The sequence below is a fragment of the Mixophyes fleayi genome, chromosome 1 (genome assembly GCF_038048845.1).
Source record: "Mixophyes fleayi isolate aMixFle1 chromosome 1, aMixFle1.hap1, whole genome shotgun sequence".
Classification (NCBI taxonomy): Eukaryota; Metazoa; Chordata; class Amphibia; order Anura; family Limnodynastidae; genus Mixophyes; species Mixophyes fleayi.
In genome coordinates this window covers 253,471,130-253,493,978 of record NC_134402.1, presented here as the reverse complement: position 1 = coordinate 253,493,978, position 22,849 = coordinate 253,471,130, and the positions used below count along the sequence as shown (strand labels likewise).

At 37.7% G+C, this 22,849-nt stretch overlaps 1 protein-coding gene across 1 annotated transcript; it reads right to left on the bottom strand.

Annotated features, from left to right (window-relative positions):
• Positions 1 to 15,744: 15,744 nt before the first annotated feature.
• On the bottom strand, positions 15,745 to 22,272 carry TYRP1 (tyrosinase related protein 1). The gene is made up of 8 exons (XM_075209656.1): positions 22,126 to 22,272; positions 20,819 to 21,234; positions 19,767 to 20,089; positions 18,787 to 18,991; positions 18,393 to 18,560; positions 18,047 to 18,226; positions 17,384 to 17,530; positions 15,745 to 16,334 (listed from the first exon to the last, which is right to left on the bottom strand). The coding sequence occupies exons 2-8, from the start codon at positions 21,207 to 21,209 to the stop codon at positions 16,144 to 16,146; spliced, it is 1,605 nt and encodes a 534-aa protein (XP_075065757.1). The 5' UTR covers positions 21,210 to 21,234; positions 22,126 to 22,272; the 3' UTR covers positions 15,745 to 16,143.
• Positions 22,273 to 22,849: the final 577 nt, after the last annotated feature.

Below are 22,849 nucleotides of genomic sequence, written 5' to 3'. Positions count from 1 at the left end.
TACAAGTCTTCATTCATCAATTTAATAATAATAATATAAAAAAATGAGGATTTTGATATCCCTGAGAAATTTGTAATAAAAGGAATATTTTTGTTCATTTTGGTATTCATGGGAAATGGCTTTAATTTGAAATCAAGGGGTCGTCTTTTTTTATCCAAGAGAATTCTTCTTGCAATGCATGGAAATAAAATAACCTAGAAAGAATGATGCAAACTGCTCTGCTTGTGGCCCAGCCACAGATTGACTGTTAGGATGTGATTGGCTGGCAGTCAATGAACTCTCCGCTTTCATCACGCATCAAAAAAAGATTCATTGACTGATGTGGGGTAAAAAAAAAATGCTAAGGATCTCCAATCATTGATCCATTTATTTATTTATCCACTCATTCATTTCAATGGCCTGTTTTTTTCAATTAATAGTTTCTACATGTAGTACATAGTATTGAAATAATTGAGCCAATCACATGAGGCATTGTTTTTAAATGAAAAAATACAGCACAACATTGGTTAAACTGCTCAAGTTAACTCCTAATAAGTATATACACAATTTACTCCTATAGAGATCAATTGACTATTTCAAGTATGGTGACGTTCTTTTCATGCACTGAAATAGAGCAAGCATCTTCTCAAAGCAACACTGCAACACAAATGCATATGGGTGTAAGTATGAATTCAAATGGGTAGGAACACATAGAATATGATTTATTTTTTCATGCGTGTGGCACAGAATTTCAACGCCAGTGAGTAATGGGCCTTAGAGTAAAATGGACATTTCCTGTTTTAATTTCATAGGGTTAATCCTCATACCTGATGAAGATTAGACAGGAAGCATGTTCACACTAGATATATATAAAGTGTCACAAATCTAGCGGATAGCGTGGATTTACTTTCGCCAACCTGGATTAATCCTGGCAGTAACAGTCTAATGAAGCCCTGGTTTTCGCTTGCAGGTAGGATCGCAAGTCACGCGCTGCCTCCAGGAGTGACAAGCTGGTATCAAACTGTGGCAAGAAAATGGTGAACGTAGCCAGAACTGGTACACAAACGGACTGCAGAGTGCCAAATAACCAAACAGAAGTGTCAGAACAAGCCAGGTCAGCAACAAACAGGAGTATAAACTGTACAAATGAGAGGCAGAAAAGAGGTCAGGAACGGTCTGGGTTAGAGTTCACAGGGATTAGCCACAAGAAGTACTGAAAGAGTAGAGGGAGCATGCCGGACAGTGGGTATGAAAAGTAACAGCTGGGCTCCGATGTGTGACATAAATCTATCTCCCACCTTCCCGCTTGTGTTTTATTTCCTGAATAGGTTGTAACAGGTAATACCCAGATAGGATCCATTTCCTCATTTTTGCCAAAATACATGCCGACAAGGACAAAGAAATAGTGGCTCTGCCCCTGCATATAGTTCACTGGAGAATCCAAGGCGGAAGGTTAATTTCTCCGGGAAAAAAAATTGGAATAACTTTCAGGCCCAACTGCAGTCAACCCACTGTGCGAAAAAGGCATGGCCTGTCCCAAACATGCCACATTGAAAATCAAATGGGCTTATTCCTACCTGCTTTGCAGTAAATGCTCAGAAGTAATAAAGAACGAAGCTGGAACAACAGCAGCCAAAAAGCCACTTGGCACTTTCAGCACTTTTGTTTTTAAGATTGGAGGACAAATTTGTTACTAGAGAATAATTAACAACACCTTTGATTATTAAACATTCTAGACTTGGCTACGTCTAGATCATGTGACACCTGGGAAAGAGTTTTCTGTCGTGAGTTCTCTTCCTCTTGGTGTAAAAGAGGACTTGAATTAGAGGAAGATACATATACTGTGACAAAGGGAGTGGTTTTCCACAGGCCTCTAAAAGAGGAATTAGGTAATCAGCTGACAGTCTGCAGGGCAATGACGCAGACATTACACTTCTGTACAGTAGTGCACCTAATTCAAAGATACACAGTGTGTGATTTAATTTACATATTTTGAAGTGGTTTGGAGGCATCTACAGGCTGTGTCTGCAGTGAGACTAATCAAGCAGAGCACCTGCTGAGAACTCCTTTTTAAAGGCCAGGTGGGAGTGTAACTTGTTCATCAAGCTAGAGCTGTGGGACAATTGTAAAGGTTTTAAGTTTGAATTGTTAATTATTCAGGATGACTGATGGAAAACAAGTTGGCTGGTATCTAGAGAGTTGGTTCCTGTTAGTTTAACATTAGGGTCACAAGACAGTGTGTTGAACTTTGTGTTATGTGTTACTTTACCATCCTGTCAATAACAGCAAAGTACAAAGCAAGAAGTTGGTCATGTGTGCAACATCAGAAAAGAGCCCATGCCACACTACTTTTTGTTAGTGTTCCCAGTATAATTACCACCGAGAGTTGTTGTGAATAATACAGAGTGTCTTTATTTTGAACACAGATCACACAGGTGTAAACTAAATACAGTCACTGGTAAAGAAGCAAGTTCATAGGGACAGCAGGAACAGGATACCAGGATTACCAGGTTTAGCTGAGGAAGCAGGAGACACAGGATACCAGGCACAAAAGATAGCTGTAGGTACAGGATACCAGAATTACCAGGTTTAGCTGAGAAGCTGAAGTTACTGGAGAGCAGGCCCAATAGGTTAGCTGCAGATATAGTACACTGGAATCTCCAGGTTTAGCTGAGAATCCGAAATTACTGGAGAGCAGGAACAATTGGATAGCTACAGGTACAGGATACGGGAATAACCAGGTTTAGCTGTGGTAGCAGGAGACACTGGATTATCGAGGGAAGAATCAGTCTTAAGGAAGGTCAGGAAAACCAGGGTCAGAATCCGGTAGATCAACAACAGTGCCAGGGGATAAACAGGAGTACAGTCAAACAAAGTCAAAATCAGGGTCACTATAAAAGGTGTAATATGATGAGACAAACAGAAGTCAGATACCTGGAAACAGATAAGGACCAGATCACCAGATGTATTCAGAGAGACCAGCAGCAGAGACAATTGAACTGGCACTAGTCTGCTGGAAAAGGCAGTCTCTAATAGGCCAGACACATGTGATCAGGATTCAGATCAAATGATAAGTGCTTAACCCCCTGCTAGCAGAATCTGAAACAGTCAAGGCAGCATCCAAAGAGGAAGCAATGTTCTGCAGGCAGAGGCAGATAGTAACACCTTTAAAACTTATATTATTGACACCCTCATTAAACGTGAGGAAAACTCTAAACAATGTGAAAGAACTAAACACTTCTGCCTTGAAGGACAATTTGTTTGGCCTAAAGTCTGGAATAACACTTCGGTCTTGAATCATGTTCGAACGTAAGTCCGTTTGCTTAGCAATAGCTCTGCGCATGCCCAGAAAAGGATCATACGCCAATGAACGCAATTGCATGTAATTCATGTCTGAACGAAAATTACACGTATGATTCCCTATGACCTGGTGGAACAGGGAGAGAAGGGGTGAACTAATATAGGCCATGTACAGCAAGGATATTCCGGTCAAAATGCGGCCAATTCAAGTCCTGGGTTTCTCTTAAGTACACTAGGTTTCAACGGAAACATTTGCAACTCATTACATGGTATGACTGATAGTGATGACTGAGATGACATAGACTTTAATTTAAAAGTTACATGTATTTGTGCCACTAGCTATCACAGGACAACTGTTTGCAACTAAGATAGACATATAAAGACACTGTACATGTACAGTATCCATTGAAAGCATCATTATGTAATTAATGTAAAATAAATTATATTATTTCAACTTTAATATTTATATAAATCATTATACTGCTAACAATTGTTACTGAACTTGATGATACCAAACAATGTATATGCTTTATGAAGTGACCTTTTGCATATACTGCAGTCTGTTCTGTATGTCTACGTATGACAAGTACTATGTACGCAGTGCATACTTCCACCTAGATTCAAATGGAAACGTTATACGCTTGGATTTAAACTACACACAAGTTCTATGTTCTTTTCTTCAAACGTAACTTATCTACAAGTAGCATTCAGACTTGAATCAGGCCCTTTATGTTCACCAAATAATTAATAGTATGAGGTACCAGAGAAAAGGCAAGTTAGTTTATGGTTCTACATATGATATATCCTTTTCAGGAGCAAGACATGATTGCATGGAATACAATTCCAAATATTGACACAGCATTTGCAAGCCTTTTCAACAGAACTACTATTCCAATAGAGGATGGTGGCTATCTCAGGGACCCTATGGATTGAAAGATGGAGAGAGGCATACAAATGCTGAATATTATTGCAAGAGCTTCACTGCATCCTGCAGTATCCATGGACTCAGTAGCCAGAACTCTGTGATGGGTAATCTGGAGTCTGAAGTTAAGAAAGGTATTAGCCTCTGTTGTTAAAAAAAATGGATAGATTTCCGTAAAGAGAGCTTTATGACTTAAGCCCTGGCAATCAGGTTCCCAATCTGAGCATCCCCCAAATACACTTCCTTTTCAAGAGAACTTTCTTTATAGGCACACATAAAATGCAATGATTAGGAGGATAGCTGTGGGTGGCTCACAGCTGTTACCACAAAGCAAGAGGAGTTCTCAACAGTCCATCTAACCTAGTTTTAGGGATGTCAGAATAGAGCAGGGAGTAGCTATGGCAGTCAAAGCCAAAAAGGCCACACAAGACAAAATTGCCTACAGGGGCAGAGACTCTAAGGCACAGTTTAAATACTCCCCACAATACTCCTCCCAGAGGAGTGGAAAAAAAAAAGACAGGTATATTAGAGTGCTTGGAGGTGTTTGTAAACAAAAAAGTAATTTCACGGGTCCCCCTAGTAGAAATTGGCGCGGGTTAAGCCCTGCTTGTTCCTGACAAAAAAGGAGTAGAATGGGTCTCAGGATTATCTAAGATGTTAGGTATAACAACAGCTTCAAAGAGGTTTCTGATGCAATCCGTAAAGGCTTCTCCTGACGAGCATAGAAGTCGTGAACTTCAGGACCTGTATGAATTTAAAGGCTGCTTTTTATCCCTATTTTAAAAGCAATTCCGAGGCTTCTAAGGTTTTGTTTCCCGAATCAGCACTTTCAATTAAATGTAAGAAATCAATCAATAAATCAATCAAACTTTTTATTTATGCAGGTGAACACCACTGAACAAGCTCATTTACAACTACAACTGCATAAAGTCGAGTAACAATTCTTGTTTATACAGAATAATAGACAGTAGGTTCAAGAATACAATAGTACAATAAGCGTGCAATAGACAGGGTAATTAAAAATACATTTGGGTTCAGGTAAAAGAGATTCTATATGCATACTAATTCTAAGCAAAAGGAAATGAGATACTGCAAGTAAACAAGGAATAGATGAGTGAGGGAGTGAGAGATTACATAGATAGGTAGTTAACTCAGGGACAAGTGGCGCACTGGTGCATAAAGGTAGGAAGATAGAAAAAACACTGAGGTTATATGAGGAGAGTAGAATATGTTAGGATCATTGAAAGCAATTGCAGTACTACATGATGAATATATGACAATAAAAAACCTCTGCCATTTTTGCCAACAGGAGCAATTTTTACTAAGGAGTTAAAGCATACTTCAGATTTGTGCCACTTAGGTTGATCACGGCATCATCTGCACCACTGAATATTGTTTACATAAATGGCAAATAAGAATGGCCCTAGGATCAGTGCTGCCATCAAGGGGGTACAGGAAGTACAGCAGTATGGGGCCCAACAGTAGTATGGGACGCCACCAGCCTTGGACCCAAACAGATTTATTAGGAGAGGGGGGCCTCTGCAGTGAATTAAGACATATGGCAGAGAGCCACCTTGTAGCAAGAATGTCCGCCTCCACTTCCAAGATGGCATGGCCACACAGCTGCCGTCATTTGATCCAGTCCTAGTGTTCCAATTGCACACCTTCCCAAGAGAGAGGTGCCCAACTCCTGGACAGAGAGCCGCAAACAATACAGAGCCTGCAGGATCGCTGACATATAATTAATAACTTCACAACGATATCAATGGAGAGGAGCCCAAAGAAAATAGGAAGAAGAAGCACAGAGATAATAAAACAGCATGTGTTAGATAAAACCGGGTACAGGGTGTGACCAAAGGGAACAGGGGAGCAAATATTGGGTAGAGGGCAGAGGCGCATGAGTGAAAATTTTCATGGGGGGCAAAATGCCAAGGACTATTATAGGGTTTGGAGCCCCTTTTTCTCACTTTGGTATCTCGTTTTTTACGACAGTTGTAACAGTGAATGTAGATATACAAAGACTCCCAGTATTTCTGGGGTTGGTCGACCTCTTCATTGTTTATTTTACTATAAAAAATTGTTGCAACATTATTAAATAAATATTATTATTAATATTTACTACATATTAGCACAATAGCTGTTAGAAAGATAGCTAAATTCAATTGTTCATCTTAAAAATTTTCATTTTTCATAGTCATTAACCTAGTTTTTAATCAGATTTCATTGTCAGCCTAATCTTATTTGATTGGGAGTATTTTAAAATCTATAGTCACTACCTCACTGGTTAAGGTATGTGCTATAAATTTAAATTGTTATATCTCAAGTTTCTTACTGGATGCACTGCATGAAATTCAGGGTAAAAGTAAAGTGAATAGCTGTTCATCGTCAATATAGTTTATTTATTAAATGTCTATGAACGGAACACTTAGAGTTTTTGAAATAAACAAATCAATCAATCTGTATTAAATCTCTATCCATTTTTTTTTTTTCATCACCATTCTCCTTTGTGTAAAAGTTCATGGGGGGGGGGGGGTGGTGACACAGTCGTTGCCCATCCAGCAGAAATCATGGTGAGGAATTGCCCCCCCCCCCTGTTCCTACTCCTCTAGTAGAGGGTAATTTAAAAATTGGGTGAGAGAAGGAAAGAGGATTGGCCTATCTGTTCAATTTGAACCAGGCCCCGCAATTTCTGACTGCAGCCCTGCCCATGATAGATCCCTGTGGGACGCTAGATTTCAACAGATTTGAGGCAGAAAGTTTACTTTCAGACTTGACCTGTTGGTATCCATGCCCGAAAAGTAGCTGTTGAATGCAAGTAGGTAGAAGCTAGATCAAAAGCTTTTAATAAAGAAAAGAGGAGGCTGTGGTTAGCAGTACCAAAGGCCTAGTTCTAGAAGTAAAAGAAAAGGAAAACTTTTTGTTCTCTGGTTTGCACTGCTGGACATTTATCATCTTGGTCTGGGATGTAATTGTTATATGGTCATTTCTGAAACCAGATTGCATTGAGTTTAGCAGGTTAATATAATCTATGAATGGTTTCAGATGGGCATTCCAGATTTTTTCCAGAATATTTTTTAGTGTTGGGAGTATAAGAGAGGTAGGTATGTAGTTATTTAGATCACAGGACTCTCCATATTAACCCCCCCAAAAAACAAAACAGGATATCATGTGCAGTTTTCCATAGTTCAGGGAGCGTACCTTGAGATAGGGACAATTTGAATAGATATGTTGTAGATACAGGCAAGACATTTAGTGTAGATTCTAACACCGCACTAAGAAAAGTCATTAATCCCTTATTTTACTTTGATAGATTATTACTAATGTACATAATCCTTCTTCATGAAGGGAGGTGCACCCACACATATATTACATTTCAATAAAAAGCAAAAGAGAAGAAAATGTGTAATTAACGGGCACTCAATGACTTTATTTATACTATATTAGATACAATATGCATTACGCTTTATTAATATGCATTAAAAATGGAGAATGATCATATCTCATCCCCCTATTATACTGAACCAGTGAAATATTTAAAAAAGGATTTTGAAAATACTATTGGGTAACTCAAATAATGTTCTGCTAAAATGGTAGTTTTGCTACCTAGTCACCTTGTTGCTCACTTAATATAAACATTTATATTTATATTGGACATCATTACACCTTACAATAAAATGATGCGCTGTGTGTGTTTTTCAACAAGGATTTTGTGGGCTCTGACATCCACACTGATGTTATTTGTCTCAGGGTTTAAATAATATTGAACTCCTGTTAGTATGATTCTAAATGTTAATATTATAGAAAAATAATAGAGATTACAGGTATTCATATATTATTAATATGCTGTGGTTTATATTCAATGGGGAACTTAGATTCATATTGGCTCAGTAATTTATAATTCAAATGCAAAAAATCCTCATAGAGTAAAGATAGGGTCAACTGCTTGGCTGCTTTATTAATAATAGATTTTATACAGCCTTTTATATCAAGGTTTTGTGATCTAGCCCTATAGTTTGTATAAAGATGGCAGAGTTATCGCTTAATATTGTTATTAGGGATTAGATCACAACTATTGATTATTATATCTGATAGATATTGTTTTTAAGCCTATCCCAATAATTACATGCTGCAGCTGTTAGAAAGTCACTGGTCCGTTTTATGAGGATCATAAATTATGCAGAGTGGATGTCTATATAGAGCTAAGCCTAAAAGAGCACACACACGCTATTATAATAATTCATCCTGTAATTTGATACATTCCCCCCAAAAAATATATAATAGCCAGCTTGATAGAGGGTAAATATGTTAGGGTTATCAGTATATTAGCTAATGAGTCAGCGAGCGTGGTGTCTCGCCGACGCGCGTTTCGCTAAGCGCTCTCTTCAATGCATAAAGACCATTATTATATGCGGTGAACTACAATACATTCCATATTGTTTTTGCTACAAAATCACACATATTTATGTGAATTCTTAATAACATGACATGGCTGCTTCTTTATGAAGTATGGGTTGAAGGCCCAGCACCTTTTCTAATATCCAACTGAATAAGCACTCCAACCTATTTCAATAACGAAGGACTGCAGCAGCAAAGTGAAGGTTTGAAGGCTTGTAATATCTCTTTATTGTTTTTGATAGTTACATAGTGACAGATCATTTTTAAGGGGTGAATATTTCCTATTATATTACCAGTATATTTGTAGACCAGAATGTTGTGGGGCAGTTGGAGACAACATTGAGTATAAATGTGAGTGTGCTTACATGTAGAAAACACAATGCAGCCTAAGAAGACATGTATGATTTTTAATGGACATACAGTTCTCCAGCTATGGCAGAATAAGCAGGAAAACTGAAGATGCAGCATAAATCAGGAATCACTGGTAGATTATAGATGGAGTTCATTTGTGCCAAAGAGTTGGTGCTCTACAATCTAAGAAGAGGGTGTGTCAAGCAACAGTAGTAGAATGAAGTGTCCCTTTAATGTATAGATAGGGGATGAAATTATAGCTGCAGCACATTGTTGGTGTATGCACTAGCATATACCAACAATGTAGATATATAATGTAGCAATGTAGATATGGTATATCTACTTTTCCCCTGCACCATATACCACAAGTAAAATAACATTTAGTTTGTAATTGAAAGCTATAAAATTAAGAAAAATTGCATTCCAATCTAAGAAGCTGGCCCTGAGAAATATTATTTGTACAAGGTTTATAGGGTGAACTCTTGTAATGTAAATATGTGGTCACATCAACTTTCTTTCTATATGTCATAGTTGAATTGGTAGAATCCATGACCCTCAAGGAGAGGTTCAAAAAAAATCCATATTTTTAGAGTGAAATTGATGAGAAAATTATAACCATTTTTATTAAGTGCTTATACAAAGGCAAGTGCTCATGCTTCCCCACCATCCCATATAATAAATAAATCTTCAACGTACCGGCCATAGACAACCACGTCCATCCTGAACTCACCAACCCATACATGGGCGTCTTCATTACACCATGGGCTTTAATATTTTAGATCTTTGTGGAAGGTGACAATTAACTTATATTCAATCTATTTTTTTCATCCGTATAGAAGTCTAAGGTTTTCCATGCCTGGTCCATAGTTTTTTTCTGGGATACAACATGTTTGAAAATGCAGATAAATAGTATATAGCTGCCATAGAAAAGCAATTGGCACCAACTTGATATTTTACTATATTTCATGAACAGTAAGACTTGCTTGGAAAATTGCCTGCACAGAAACACTTATATGTATAAGAATCAGACAAGACATAATCACTGTGGAGGACCATTATTTATTTCATCAATTACCTGTTATTTGAAAGCATCCTTGTCACAAGGTTGCAGTTGCTCTCAATCTTGACATATTTTCAAATTCCAAGTGTCCAGACAAATTATATTAAAGGGAATACATAGAACAAGGACATATTGAAAAATTGGGGGTGAAGGAAGCTAGTAGAAAAATAAAAATGTGGAAATGACCAAAAAGGATATTGACAGAAACTGGAAATCTGAACATAGGGTTATATTTTGAGTAGTCTGAATTTGCAGGTCATTCATTCGGTTTGTTTTAAAGGGCTGTTAATTACCTAGGCAAAAGCTACATTATTAAGTTAAAACAATAAGGAAATAATAAATCAATGAAGAAAATTAGATTGCAGTATTATTTATTAATGTTATAACTTAGTAATAGCAAAGTTAATTAAACAATATTACTTTGTACAGACAACACAATCAACTTCAAGAACTCTGAATTGACGAGTTGCATTAAAAGTTCTATCGCAAACCAAAATTAAAGAAATAAAATATATATATAAACTGTATAAAGCTAAATAAATGACTTGCCAAACTTGTGTCTTTACTGTATTTTTATGTTTTAGATTAAATAATTTAATTGCAGCCATTGTTGTATTGCAATACATTTGTGTAAATTAGATAACATTCTCATGATAATATCCTTATAAATAGGAGTCACTGTGCAAGGAAATAACCCTCTCTTAATGTCTATTTAGTATGTAAACAAAAAAAGAGGTAATAAATGTCATAAAAAGTTGCTGACTGGGCTTGCAGAGATATGGCAGCATTCAATGAGCAACTTTTTTTTTCTGATTATACAGAGATTGCAAAGTCTCCAAATAAATTCAGTTTGCCACTTCAAAATGCTTGCGAATGGGAAAACTGAGTTGGAGGATCATTCAGAAGCTGCAGTATCTTGACTGCGGTTTCTGGTTGGTGATCCCACCTGGTTTTCACCCAGGGCAGTGAGAAAAACAATGGAGTCGGAGAAAAGACCCAGAACCCAGGTTTCCATTTAGGGGGTGGAAGAGGTTAGTAAAATGTGATGTTTAGGGCATAGTGTAGTAGTAGTCTACTATATTTAAAAGCTTAAGTACAGTTCTCTCATCCTTTTTCAATAAAATGTACATTTTGAATGTACAAACTTTTTTTTATTTCAAAATTTGTTTCCCTTTTAGCAGTCACTTACTGAAAACAGCTACAAAATCATACTGGGCCTGATTCACTTTGGAACGAAAAGGGAATGTGTTTTTTTTTAAAAAAAATTGCACGTAACTTAAACGTTCGCCCACCTCTATTTAAGTATACAGTGATCTCAAGAAACTTTTCCATTTGAATGTGTCTCTAACTTACTTGCTGTATGCATACAGACAGAACGGACTGCAGGATACGCACTTGTATACATACAATATAAAGTTCCATCAGAACACACGCAAAAAACCTATAATCATTACTAAACATACTTTTACATTTTTTTTTTTCTTCAAAACATGAAATACATACATCACGATGTTCTTAAGGTGTACTGAACATAAAATGCATTTTTAAAGCTTCTCTTACTTGCAACTATGTTTTGGGATACATATTTGTAGTAATCAGTTGGCCCGTACACCTGCACAGTAGCTGATGCACCTGGTATGGCTAATAAACACGTACCTAAGGAATGCTCTGAACTTTAAATAGCCAAATGTGCCTGAGCTTGAACTCTGTACAACTTTACTGTACATTGCTTACATGTGTCGCCCGTTCCGCACTTCACTTTGTGGACAGTCGGAAGTGTCATTTGCATGCAATTGCGTTCAGTGGTGTAAGGTCTGTTTGTGAGCACGTGCAGAACAATTTCACGCAAAATGTGTAAAACGTAACACATTGGCCTTTTCTTACTAATTTTAGTGAAATCTACTTTCAAGCACATTTTAGTTATCGCTCAATGTACAAATGTAATGGTTATTACAAATAAATTTCCCTTTCAGTCCTACTTTGTTTCCCTTTACTGTGCCCTAATGTAAGTAGCAAGTAATCTGCAATGTTTCTCTTACTGTCTAAGGACAACTGTTTGGTGTTAAGACGGGACATAGAAATCAATATCAACCAGAATACTTGCAGGTTGCAAAGAAATAACAAAAATAAGAAAGCGGACTGTAAGAAAACTATGCCTTTGTTTTAAGTAGCTAACTTACAAAAGGTATATTGTAGAAAAGTATATACAGAGTCAGAACTAGCGAGCTGTGGGCCCTTGTGCAGGGAGCGGGGGAGGAGCCATGCAGCAGGCCCCATTATTTCCATGGGCTTTTAAGATCAGGCTACAAAATACTTTGATGCACTATTGAGTGATGTTTTAGACTGTCTACAGAAGGTTTCATAGTTAGTCACTTTTTAATTCTGTGACTGTACATACTGTAGCTGGTAGTGTATTCTTCTATGACGACTATCTTTTGACACACTAAATAATTTTGGCTGAGTCTCTGGTTCCAGATCAAATTGTGAACCAATTTGGAGGAATGTTCTCATAGCAAAGTAGCATTGCTAAAATGTTTAGTGGTTGTCAGAACTGACTGATATATTCTAGACCCACAAACTAATTCACACGGAAATTTAAACGACAAAAGAAACCTATATAAGCTGGCTAAATATCAGACAAGACAAACTTGTCTATATTTGCAAGTGAAATATAACAGCGCTTGGCCACATATGTATATATACACACACTCTCTGGGCATATGTTCATGTTGTAGAAAATGCCCACTATGTATTTAGCAGCCAAATGAATATTTCCTTTAAAATAAGACAGTGTTACACTGACACCTAGAGGTAGAAGCCACAAAGTACATTTGGGATGCATCCCTATTTTAAATAAAAAGCTTTTAAAATAATAAATATAGTACAATGTGGATTTTTTCATTTTTAGTTCAGACATCCTAAATAGCATTCACAATAAAGAGTTTTAAGACTAGGAATGCTCTGGGATGTAGGTTATCTTCGTGTCACTTTAAAGAGCAACCTTTTTGTGTACAATTTGTCAGCAGGATCTGTTCGTAGGGAATCAATTTTGTTGTCATCAATCATTGATAGGAAAATATAGCCTAAGTATTGCTCAAGCTCTGAAAAATGCTTCCTTGTCTGTTGATGAGTGCAATTTGTGACTATATAGAGATGGATTCCCCCCTCCTCTTGAAACAAAATTGTACCAGATCACTATCCTGGAGCATGGAAAAAGTGGCTGTCTACATTTAACACTTGAACTTGTTTGCTAGAGGAACACACTTGTGTTCTATAACTTTTATGGAGGTGAGTGAGAAGGGCTTCCATTTAAGTCAATAGTTTATAGAGAACATCTGACATAGCAGAGATTTGAAATACATAACAAATAAGCCATTCATCTGGACATAACCTGAAATACCATTAGCAGGATATGCACAAGTGAAGAAAGGATAAGCTAACTCCTGTCAGAAAGTGACTACAAAAACTTTTAATAGCCTTGAGCAGCAAATGGGTGGTTTAAAATTATATAACCATTTAATGTTAGTCATAGGAGTCCTTCAGTTAACAGATATCATACACATCTTGTTTACACTAATTATTTTGTTCCTCAATATATGCTCCTTACCAAGGCTACAGCATATCTGGATATTTACTACCTAAAGGTCGGTGGCTCCACTAATACCACTTCTATACTTTTTAGAAGTGACAGAGGAAACACAACCTTGAATTTGGAAAGATCCAGACAAATTGGCCAAGAGCTACGCATAGACATTATCAGAGCTGAGGTTACAGGTTTTACATGGCCTCCGCTGACCACTGAGTTCAAGATTTTCTTCACAAAGACATACCACAGGCTCTTCCCCCTAAGAAAGAATGGGGAAAATGCACATTAACCATGCTTCGTATTCATGTACATACCAAGAAGGCAATTAAGGAACTATAGAAGGGAGTTTTCTTTGAGCCAAATTTTTTCATGCAGTGTATGGCTATTGGCATGTACAGCCAAGAAAGGTTGCGTCACCCAAGCAATGCTTTTCAATTGTAATGTCACATAAGACAGGGTGATGTTCTAATAGGTTGGTTTACTCATTATGCCAACAGAATTATACGTCCTTCCCACACACACACACACACACACACACACACACACACACACAGGCTGGCCACCCAGGTGTGCATTTCTTATACTAGGAAAACATACCCTGTATGTTATAGGTGTCCTATAGTCACTCAGGCAAATGCAGTTACAATAAATGTACGGTTTTACTTTTCTAATAAAAACCAATTACTAGAATTCCATACGCAAACCATAAATAAATGCCAGTCACGTTTACCACATTAACTGTCCCTCACCACACTAGCTTAAGGAGTCAGTCACCTGCATAAGCAAACGAGGGGGAGGGGGGGGGGGGGTGTTCCTAGTGCCTGAAAACCCCCCTCCAAGCCTGGGGTAGTGTATAATTGAGGTGGCTGAACCTTGTCCCCGCTTCACACGGCTGTTTGAAAAGGGAGAGCTGCGTGCACCTAACAGTAGTGTATGCAGCATTGTCCATGTATATTATGGGGATAGGAAGAGTTGGAGAGCAGCCAAGTACCGTCTAAAGTTTTAGCCACGACCCCATGCTTGTCACACCCACTGGCAGGCGGGAGTGGAAAGCCCCCCTCTGCAAATCATGTGTTTGCCCCTGACCTGGATGTCCCCACTTGTATAATTCCAGCCACACAGCCTGACACTCTTCTACTCAGCCCAGAAGAAGCCTAGACTTAAACACTGGAGTTCTTCCCAATATGAAAGCAAAAATAGCAAAATCCTCCCCTGTGTCGCACGGTTTCCTCTGCACATTGTACTCCACCCCCCCACCCCGCCATTGGCCAGGTCAGTTCAGGGGTGGCCTTAGACAGTGGCTGTCTGTAAAAAGGGTCTGTCCCTTTTCATTCCAATACACCCTTTGGTATCTTGCTGTGTTGACTAGAGACAATGGACACAAATTCAGGTTAATTAAGGGACAAGGTCAAGATGATTATGTTACACTTCCATTATTAATCCCTTACTACCATTTCAGACAGAAATGACTCTTAACTGATCAGGACTTGCTGTAGATAATGGAGGGGGGAAAAGCAGCTACAGCCCCCTCACCTGTATCCTGGAACTGGATCCCACCTGACCTATACCCATAACTCACATGGCTTCAATTTAAGAGCAATGTATAACAGTGTCATTGCAATATCAAAAATATAAATTTTTACAATGGGTAAAAGTAAAAAGAGTTCTCTATCTAGACATGGCTACAGTGTCCCATTAACCACATGCAATTAGACACTGCACTTTCACTCTGGCGAGCTGGGGAACATTAACAGGGCTATAAAAAGTACATGTTATACTTCACATTTTGTGAGAAACGAGGGACAGACTGGTTAAGGGGATATCAAACGGGTTTCATATCAGTGTACAACATATCAAGCCATTGAGGAGACTACATACCAGACAGCTTGAGAACTATGTGAAGCCTAACCCATTCAGTGCAGTTGAAACAGTTGGGTTGATAGAACTCAAAATTACCCAATCAAAAAACCTCTACAAGGTTGAAACTTGCATTTGACTTTACATCAGATTCCAGATATGGGGAGTTTGAAGTAATGACAATAGTATAACTAAAATTGCTTACTGCAAGATTTATTCTAAAATTCAAACACCATAACCATTATATACAATGGAGGTTACACTATTTGAAGTAAAATAAAACTTCACACTACATTGCAAATAAAGTCTTTATTCATGGTCAGATTGCATTTGGCATTTAAAGTTACATTTTACCATATAGGGTTGTACAGTTGCCATAATTGAGCAATTGGCCATAAGTTTTATATTCTACAATACACACCTATTTCAAGATGTAATGTATTGTTAGTGCTTATTAGCAGCACACCATATGAAGAGGACCATCTTACAACTGCAATTACTGAATAGCTCAAGTCAGAGCGATTTTGAAGTTACGATATGCTCAGCATCTAGTTGTACATCTGTACAGACATTGCAGGTAACCTAAAAGGACATCTACATTACTGCATGGCTCTAAAGCCAGGTAGTATTTCTAAGCACTTGAAAGCTGATGAAAGATTGCTAGGCAAGTCTGTAAAGGTGGCATTTTAGATTTCACACTGATTGTGTAGCCTCTTTGTCTTCAGCATAACATGGGTATCTTTCACCAAGGAGTGGCTGGAGTACCTCATTCTTCTTGCTTCTGCGTCGCACAGCACATGTGGCACCAGCAAAAATTATAGCCACAAGGCCTAAAGCGGCAATTACCGCTATGGTTATGATCTCTGTGTTGTTCAACGCACGACCTAAAGAGGCAATAAATAAAAAGATAGTTACTCAAGGTAGCCTGCTAAGTTACCAAGTCAATTTACAGAGCTATTCATTTAAGATAGTAATACTGAAAATTCATGCTGTCCACTGTTCCCTACTACATTAAATAACTACTCTTTAGCACGACTGAATTGTATTTTTGTCAATTATAGAAGCTCACTGATTGGTGAAATTAACAAGGATTTCAAGAATGTATCTTTACACCCAGTGGGCTGGTATGCCATACCACCACCTCTTACTGCTATGATTGTAAGACCATCAAATAAATTAATTTCCAGTTTCCATACTGCCACTTCTAAATTTCCAATTCGACCACTCTATTCACCACTTTGTTTAGCCTAGAGGTAAGGTCGCTATTTGAGTCCTTGCACATAAACAGACATATGGAATTATGTCTCAGTTAATAAGTGGTGTATACTGCAGGGTACATAGTCTGTTTCAGTATTGGGTAATTTGTTTAGACATTTCTCTGTAGTCTAGAACTGCCATTAACATCAGTTGTGCTATGCTCTGACCATGGGTGCTGTAGACAGGTCTGTTTTTTTTCTATAGAGCAAGCCATGTGTGCATTTAAGATGTCTGGGTGTTTACATGAAAATCCAAGAAAAAGCTATGTTCTAGCCTTAAACTCACATATTTATACATTTGGCCATAGATGTCAGATCAGCATTGATTTCATCAGTAGATCACATGTAACACTTTGCAAGTTAAGCCTTTGTTACAAACATTTTCCATTGTTCTACCTGAGCAAAATCAGAGTTACCTTTTTAAGGTCAATTGGTATTTGAGCTAGGTGCTTACAAGATATGGATATTTGCATACATCTACATAAAAGCCAATTTGAAGAGAAATTTCACAAATCCATTTGCACAGTAGTGCTATACACACTCATGTATGCTGTTTGTTTTTAGGATTTAAAAATTAAGACTTTTCATATTACTACTTATTTGTAGTCTAAGCAGTAAAATATTCAAAAACTATTAAAGCTTAGCCATGTTTACAGTTTCATAGCTACATTACTTACTAGGCCATTGGACATCATAAGAATAACCCAGGTTCGCTGGCGCCAATACAAACATTGCATTATTGGTCACTGGTGGCCAAAAGGGAACCATATTATATTGTCTGTTGTGGCCAATAGGCGTATTCTCCAGTGGATATTCATTGAATTCTACAAAGCAGAAAAGACAGGACAGTTGTTACATTTGTATTAAACAAATTAATATTTGAAAAAAGTTCTATAAAGCTTTGCCTTTAGAAAATAGAAATGGGAGGAATAAAAGTAAATAAAGTTAAGTTAGTTAAGTCTGTTTGTAATCATGCTTTGAACTCGGTTACAGCCTGGTATTCGTTTACAGCAGTAATATGATAATTCAGTTCCCTACTTCAACCAAATACAATTTAGAGTCAGACAGTGATCTATAGTCTATGTTTTGTTGCATGCACAAAATGTATATCTTGCCTCTGTGTTCTACTCAGACACTGGAATAGTTATTGTCCTTGTATGAGGAAACTCTGGTCTGTTCATAGTTCCATTGTTCTATGCTAAGCCATTGCATATTTTCAGTTATTTTAAAGTTAAATAGTTTATTCAGCTGAATTTTGGCTAATTGTTCTAGAAATCTGACAGAATGTAATAGTATTTGGGCACTTTTGTTGCAATTCATTCTTCAAGTGTAACCCTTACCTGAATTGTGTCTTCTCAGCCATTCATCAAACACTGCATCAGTGTATGTATGAAGTAGTACAAAGATTGGATCATTGGGCGACAGATGAGTCTGTCCCCCTGTTCCATTTAGAAACAGGTGAGCTAAGTTATGAAGACTTCTGACAGTAGGATTATACTGCCCAGAAGGTTCACTGTACCCTGTTAAAAAAAAAAAAAAAAAAAAAGTATATTAAGATGAGAAAGATAGATGAAAACCAAATAATGTCTGTCATGGACACTATATGACTGATAAGTAGTCTTCTAGTCGTTAACAACCCCCCCCCCCCCCCACCCACCAAGATATTTACTAGGAAATCATCATTACCTTCAATGGTATTACGAAAGCTTTCTGTAGAGTTTGAAAAGAATGGAGGGGTATCAAACAAATTGACCTCCAAGCAGGCCAATACATCTTCTGGTTCTGGAAGTCTCTGCACCATTGGACGTGCAGTGTTTCCAGCAGGATTTCTCCTTATTGGCCCACCAGCTGTACCTGCAGATGGTAATCAAAACCATATTATAGTAGAGACTCAACCAAAGGATATTATTGCAGACAAATACAAGAGATCAGGGCACAACATGTTAGACAAATGATCTCCATAAGATGTTGCCTCATGTTAACCTAGAGCCTACTTTTTTAAATGAAAGAGAACGCGGCAGCGGAGGCCAAACAATGTAAATCATAACATGCAAAGTTATTAGATTAACGGTCAACTTACTGTTGCATATAGTTCCTAGGCTTTCATAGTCTTCTACATATTCACAGACAACTTGCCAACTAGAAAATAGAGAGTTCGGACTTATCAGATTTTGATCAAAGTTGCTTCTTGCACCAACCAGGTTATCAGTGCAGATGTCACACTCATTTCCACCAATAGCAAAATTCCAATAGGGAAGTGCAAAAGATGGGTCCTGCAAAAGGTCCTGAAGAAATATACAGTTTGTTAGAGATGCAGCCTAATAAAGAGTTAAAGTAATAAGAAATGTTACAAATGCATAGTCTCTTCATTTCCCAGTAGACAAAGACATTTACTGATTGGTCAAATATATGCCGACATGGTGCTTGGCAATATAATCATGCTCTGCACAAAGACTCCATGGCAAGATACAGATTTAAGGTCCCTCCCCCACCCGCCTTTTGTCACCCCCCTTCATCCCACAAGTACAGGTTAGTGGAATCTAGGCCCCTCAGTTCCCAGAAAGGTGCCTAGGTTGCCTAATGGATTAATCAACTCAGAGATTGTGTCTCCAAACATTACTAGCAGGCATCAGCGAATAAAAATATAAATAAATGGAAAGTTATCTTGGAGCTTACACCAATAGCATGATCAATCCTTGTTTATAAGGGCAAATTCCCTTGCTCAAATGTAAAAGAAAGTTTTGCTATATGTCAACACATAAAAGTTACAATTCCCTTTATAATTTGCTGGTCAAAACTCCATAGAAACGTCTACGTATAACAAGTTACAAGTAATATAAGCTGTTTTAATACAAGTCATGTTAAAGTAACAATAGAAATGTCTGAACTACTATACTAATGAGAGACAGATTTTACCCAATATGCTCTTTACATTAACTGTTCAAACACCAGATACTATGCACCATTTACTTTAATTTTCAAACTACACACACAAAAAAATGCCAATTTGTTTTCTATGGTTTAAGCAAATTCATAAAGCACAGCTATTTTAAGTCCTACCTGTATGTCCCTTTCAAGCTGCATCAAGTGGTATCTGTGCCATGTAAGAAAAGCCGGACCCTCATGAGAGAAGTCTATGCCACCAGCACTTCCTTGACCTGGGCCGAGAAACGTTTCGCTAACGCTGTAGAAGTGGGTCCATACAAAAAAGTCATAAATTGAGATATTTTCAAAGTTTGTGGTGTTCGTTTCTTGGTCTATAAGTGCGTTGTAGTGTTGTGTAGCAATGACATAGTCTGGATGAATGGTCTTTTTTGCACGATCAAGTGCATTAATGAAGCGCTGCTTCTCTTCAGCACGCAAGTCCAAGATATTTCTTCTTACTGAAAGAAGACAGTACATTTTTATTAGAGATTGTCTGCCGCTACCCCTTTAAGAATAATCCAGAGAGGTGGGTAATTAGGTCAGGCCTGGCCAACCTGTGGGGCTGTGAAACTACAAGTTCCAGCATGCCCTGCCAGGTTTCAGGTGGCTATCTACTGAAAAAGCATGCAGGGGCTTGTAGTTTCACAACATCATGAGAGCCACAGGTTGGCCAGGCCAGAATTAGATATTGCATAAAGTAATCTTAAAAAAATGTCAATTCCAAACTGTATAGCTGCATATATGGACACAGCAAGACACATTAAAGAAATAAATCTGGTAATTGTATACTCCTACACATCAGTTATATCATTGATTTGAAAGGACCATCAATGACAGTGGGGGTTATGCTGTGAGCAAATCTAATGTTGTCCAAACAGTACTTTTCTACAATAGCTTATTTTATATGCATGAATATTTTATACACACTGGTAATGGGACCGTTTGCGTGGACAGCCTTATTCACAGGTTTCATATGAAAAGCTGGTGGTGTAATTAATAGTTTAAAATGAAAATTGCACTGAAGACTTAACAAATCATGATTCCATGAACCAGTTACTCTACTAAATATGGAAAATAAATAACACCTTCTAAAAAGATGGAAATTAAAAAGAACAATAAAGCTAAGATACATGTGATCTTCTCACACCTCTATTTCAGTGTAATTCAAGTTGGTTCTTACTACTTACCGACCACAAGAGGCTGATCACAGTTGTCCCCCGTCCATCCAGGTCTGCAGCTGCCACAATTGTAACCATAAAATCGGCCATTACACAAACAGGTCCTGTTAAAGAACTTTATGGGCCACTGTTCCCGGTCATCCAACCCATCAAGCTGATACTGGGGTCCATGAGGTCTGGTGTCAAAAGCAACAGGCACACATATACCACGGCCTATAGTAAAGCCACACTGGTCACTTGGATCTGGAGTTACCCGAGGGAAGAGTCCTGGGCAACACTCTCCACTGATTAATGCCTCTGGAGTGACACATTGACGAGGAAACTGTGCAAAAGTCAGGTCATAAATAAGGGTAAACCCCAATACCACTGCATAGATATGGCCAGGTCTATACCACAACATAATTGTGTTCTAGACAGTCTGACAGCTGTAAAAGAGCAGACACACAGATCAGAAAATGTGTGGTCAGTGTCATAGCATATAAAACTGTAATAAAAACTCTTTTAAATGCAACTTCAATGCACAGAAACAAACCCTCCCTGCTTTGATGTAAGTCCCCACCTTTTGACTATAGCACATAATAGACAGATTAATTAATCATGAACATGATGGGTGTAACCAGTAACCTGCTCAGACGTAGGTCAAGTTAATTAGATGTCAAGTCCTCACATATGATGGAACAGCTCATGGTATATGAAAATCTTTATTTACCAATGCTAAAAGTAAGGGCTTTAACTTATCCATCATCAACTTACAAGACAAGTGTTCTATTTAAAAGTTTCTTCATTAACCTTCACAAAAGGAAAGAACAGGCTAACGAGTAAACTATGTTTTCACTTAATTTTGCACTTTTAAACAAAGTAACGTTTTCTGGATTAAACCTATTAAACACCACAGTAGTGCCCCACAACTCAGTTCAGTCTCAGAAGCTATTAAAATATATGCACTTACTATTCCTACCAGTGACAAGCTAGGTGGGTGTGGCACAATGTTTAACTTTATCATTGTTGCTTAGCATAGCATTTAGTTCTCATTTTACAGGAGTAGCAACAGAAACACATTACACTTATTTAGAGGTTTTCTAACACAGCTTTTAAGAATCACCCCTACATTTTTAAACATTACACAAAATAATAATAAATTACCCTACATTACAAAAAAGGGAAACAATCATCATGTACCTATATTTATCTAACAAAATGTTTGGTACCAATTATGCATTTTTTTTAAAAGTCAGTAAACAGCTTAAAAAACGTTAAGAGAAAGTTCTGCTAAATTCCCATCATTAACCTTTTCAGTTTACCTATAAAGACAGTACCTGCAATGTCCTTTTCAATCAGATTGTTTCAGCAACAAAATGTAGTTTTAAAGTCAGATGTGTTAGACAATACGGTCTTCAGTTTGTGTTATGGTCCATTACTTGCTAATCCCTTTGATCCAGTCAGGAAAGTTTCCCTGCCCACTTTAATCCTTTTATATCAGTGTAGTTTAACCAACACATGACCATTTTCGTGCTGATTGCCTTGTGACCACAAGGTTCTACCAAGGGTCAAAACAAGCATGTTTTAGAAACCTGACCACTACATTCCTGAAGCCTAAAGGATGAATGCGCATGAGAGATTTTTTTTCCTTTGCAGTTATCACCCCCTCCTCCGCAAAATGACATTTAAAGAAAAGAGCAATTGTCTGTCACATCAGAGCAGTACCACAGGCTAACGGCAGTGAGAAGTTAGAACACTACTAAAATAAGCTGATTTTACAAACCACATAAGAGTATCTCTGCTAAAAGACCAGCACCATTTTTACTGATCTAATAAGACTGCTGACATACAGATACAAGTTTTGCAATATGTGGACCTAACATTCTCTGTTTTTAATACAGAGTACAGCTTGAAGTAGCTAATATAGCAACAATTAATGTCTTTGGTGAGTGCAGAGGTTCAATGACTTTTTGTTTAAACAATGTGGCCACACCCTTTGCATCCCAGTTTTCATGTTATGTCTTTACATTTATTAAATACTTGGGGCAGAGCACAATACAT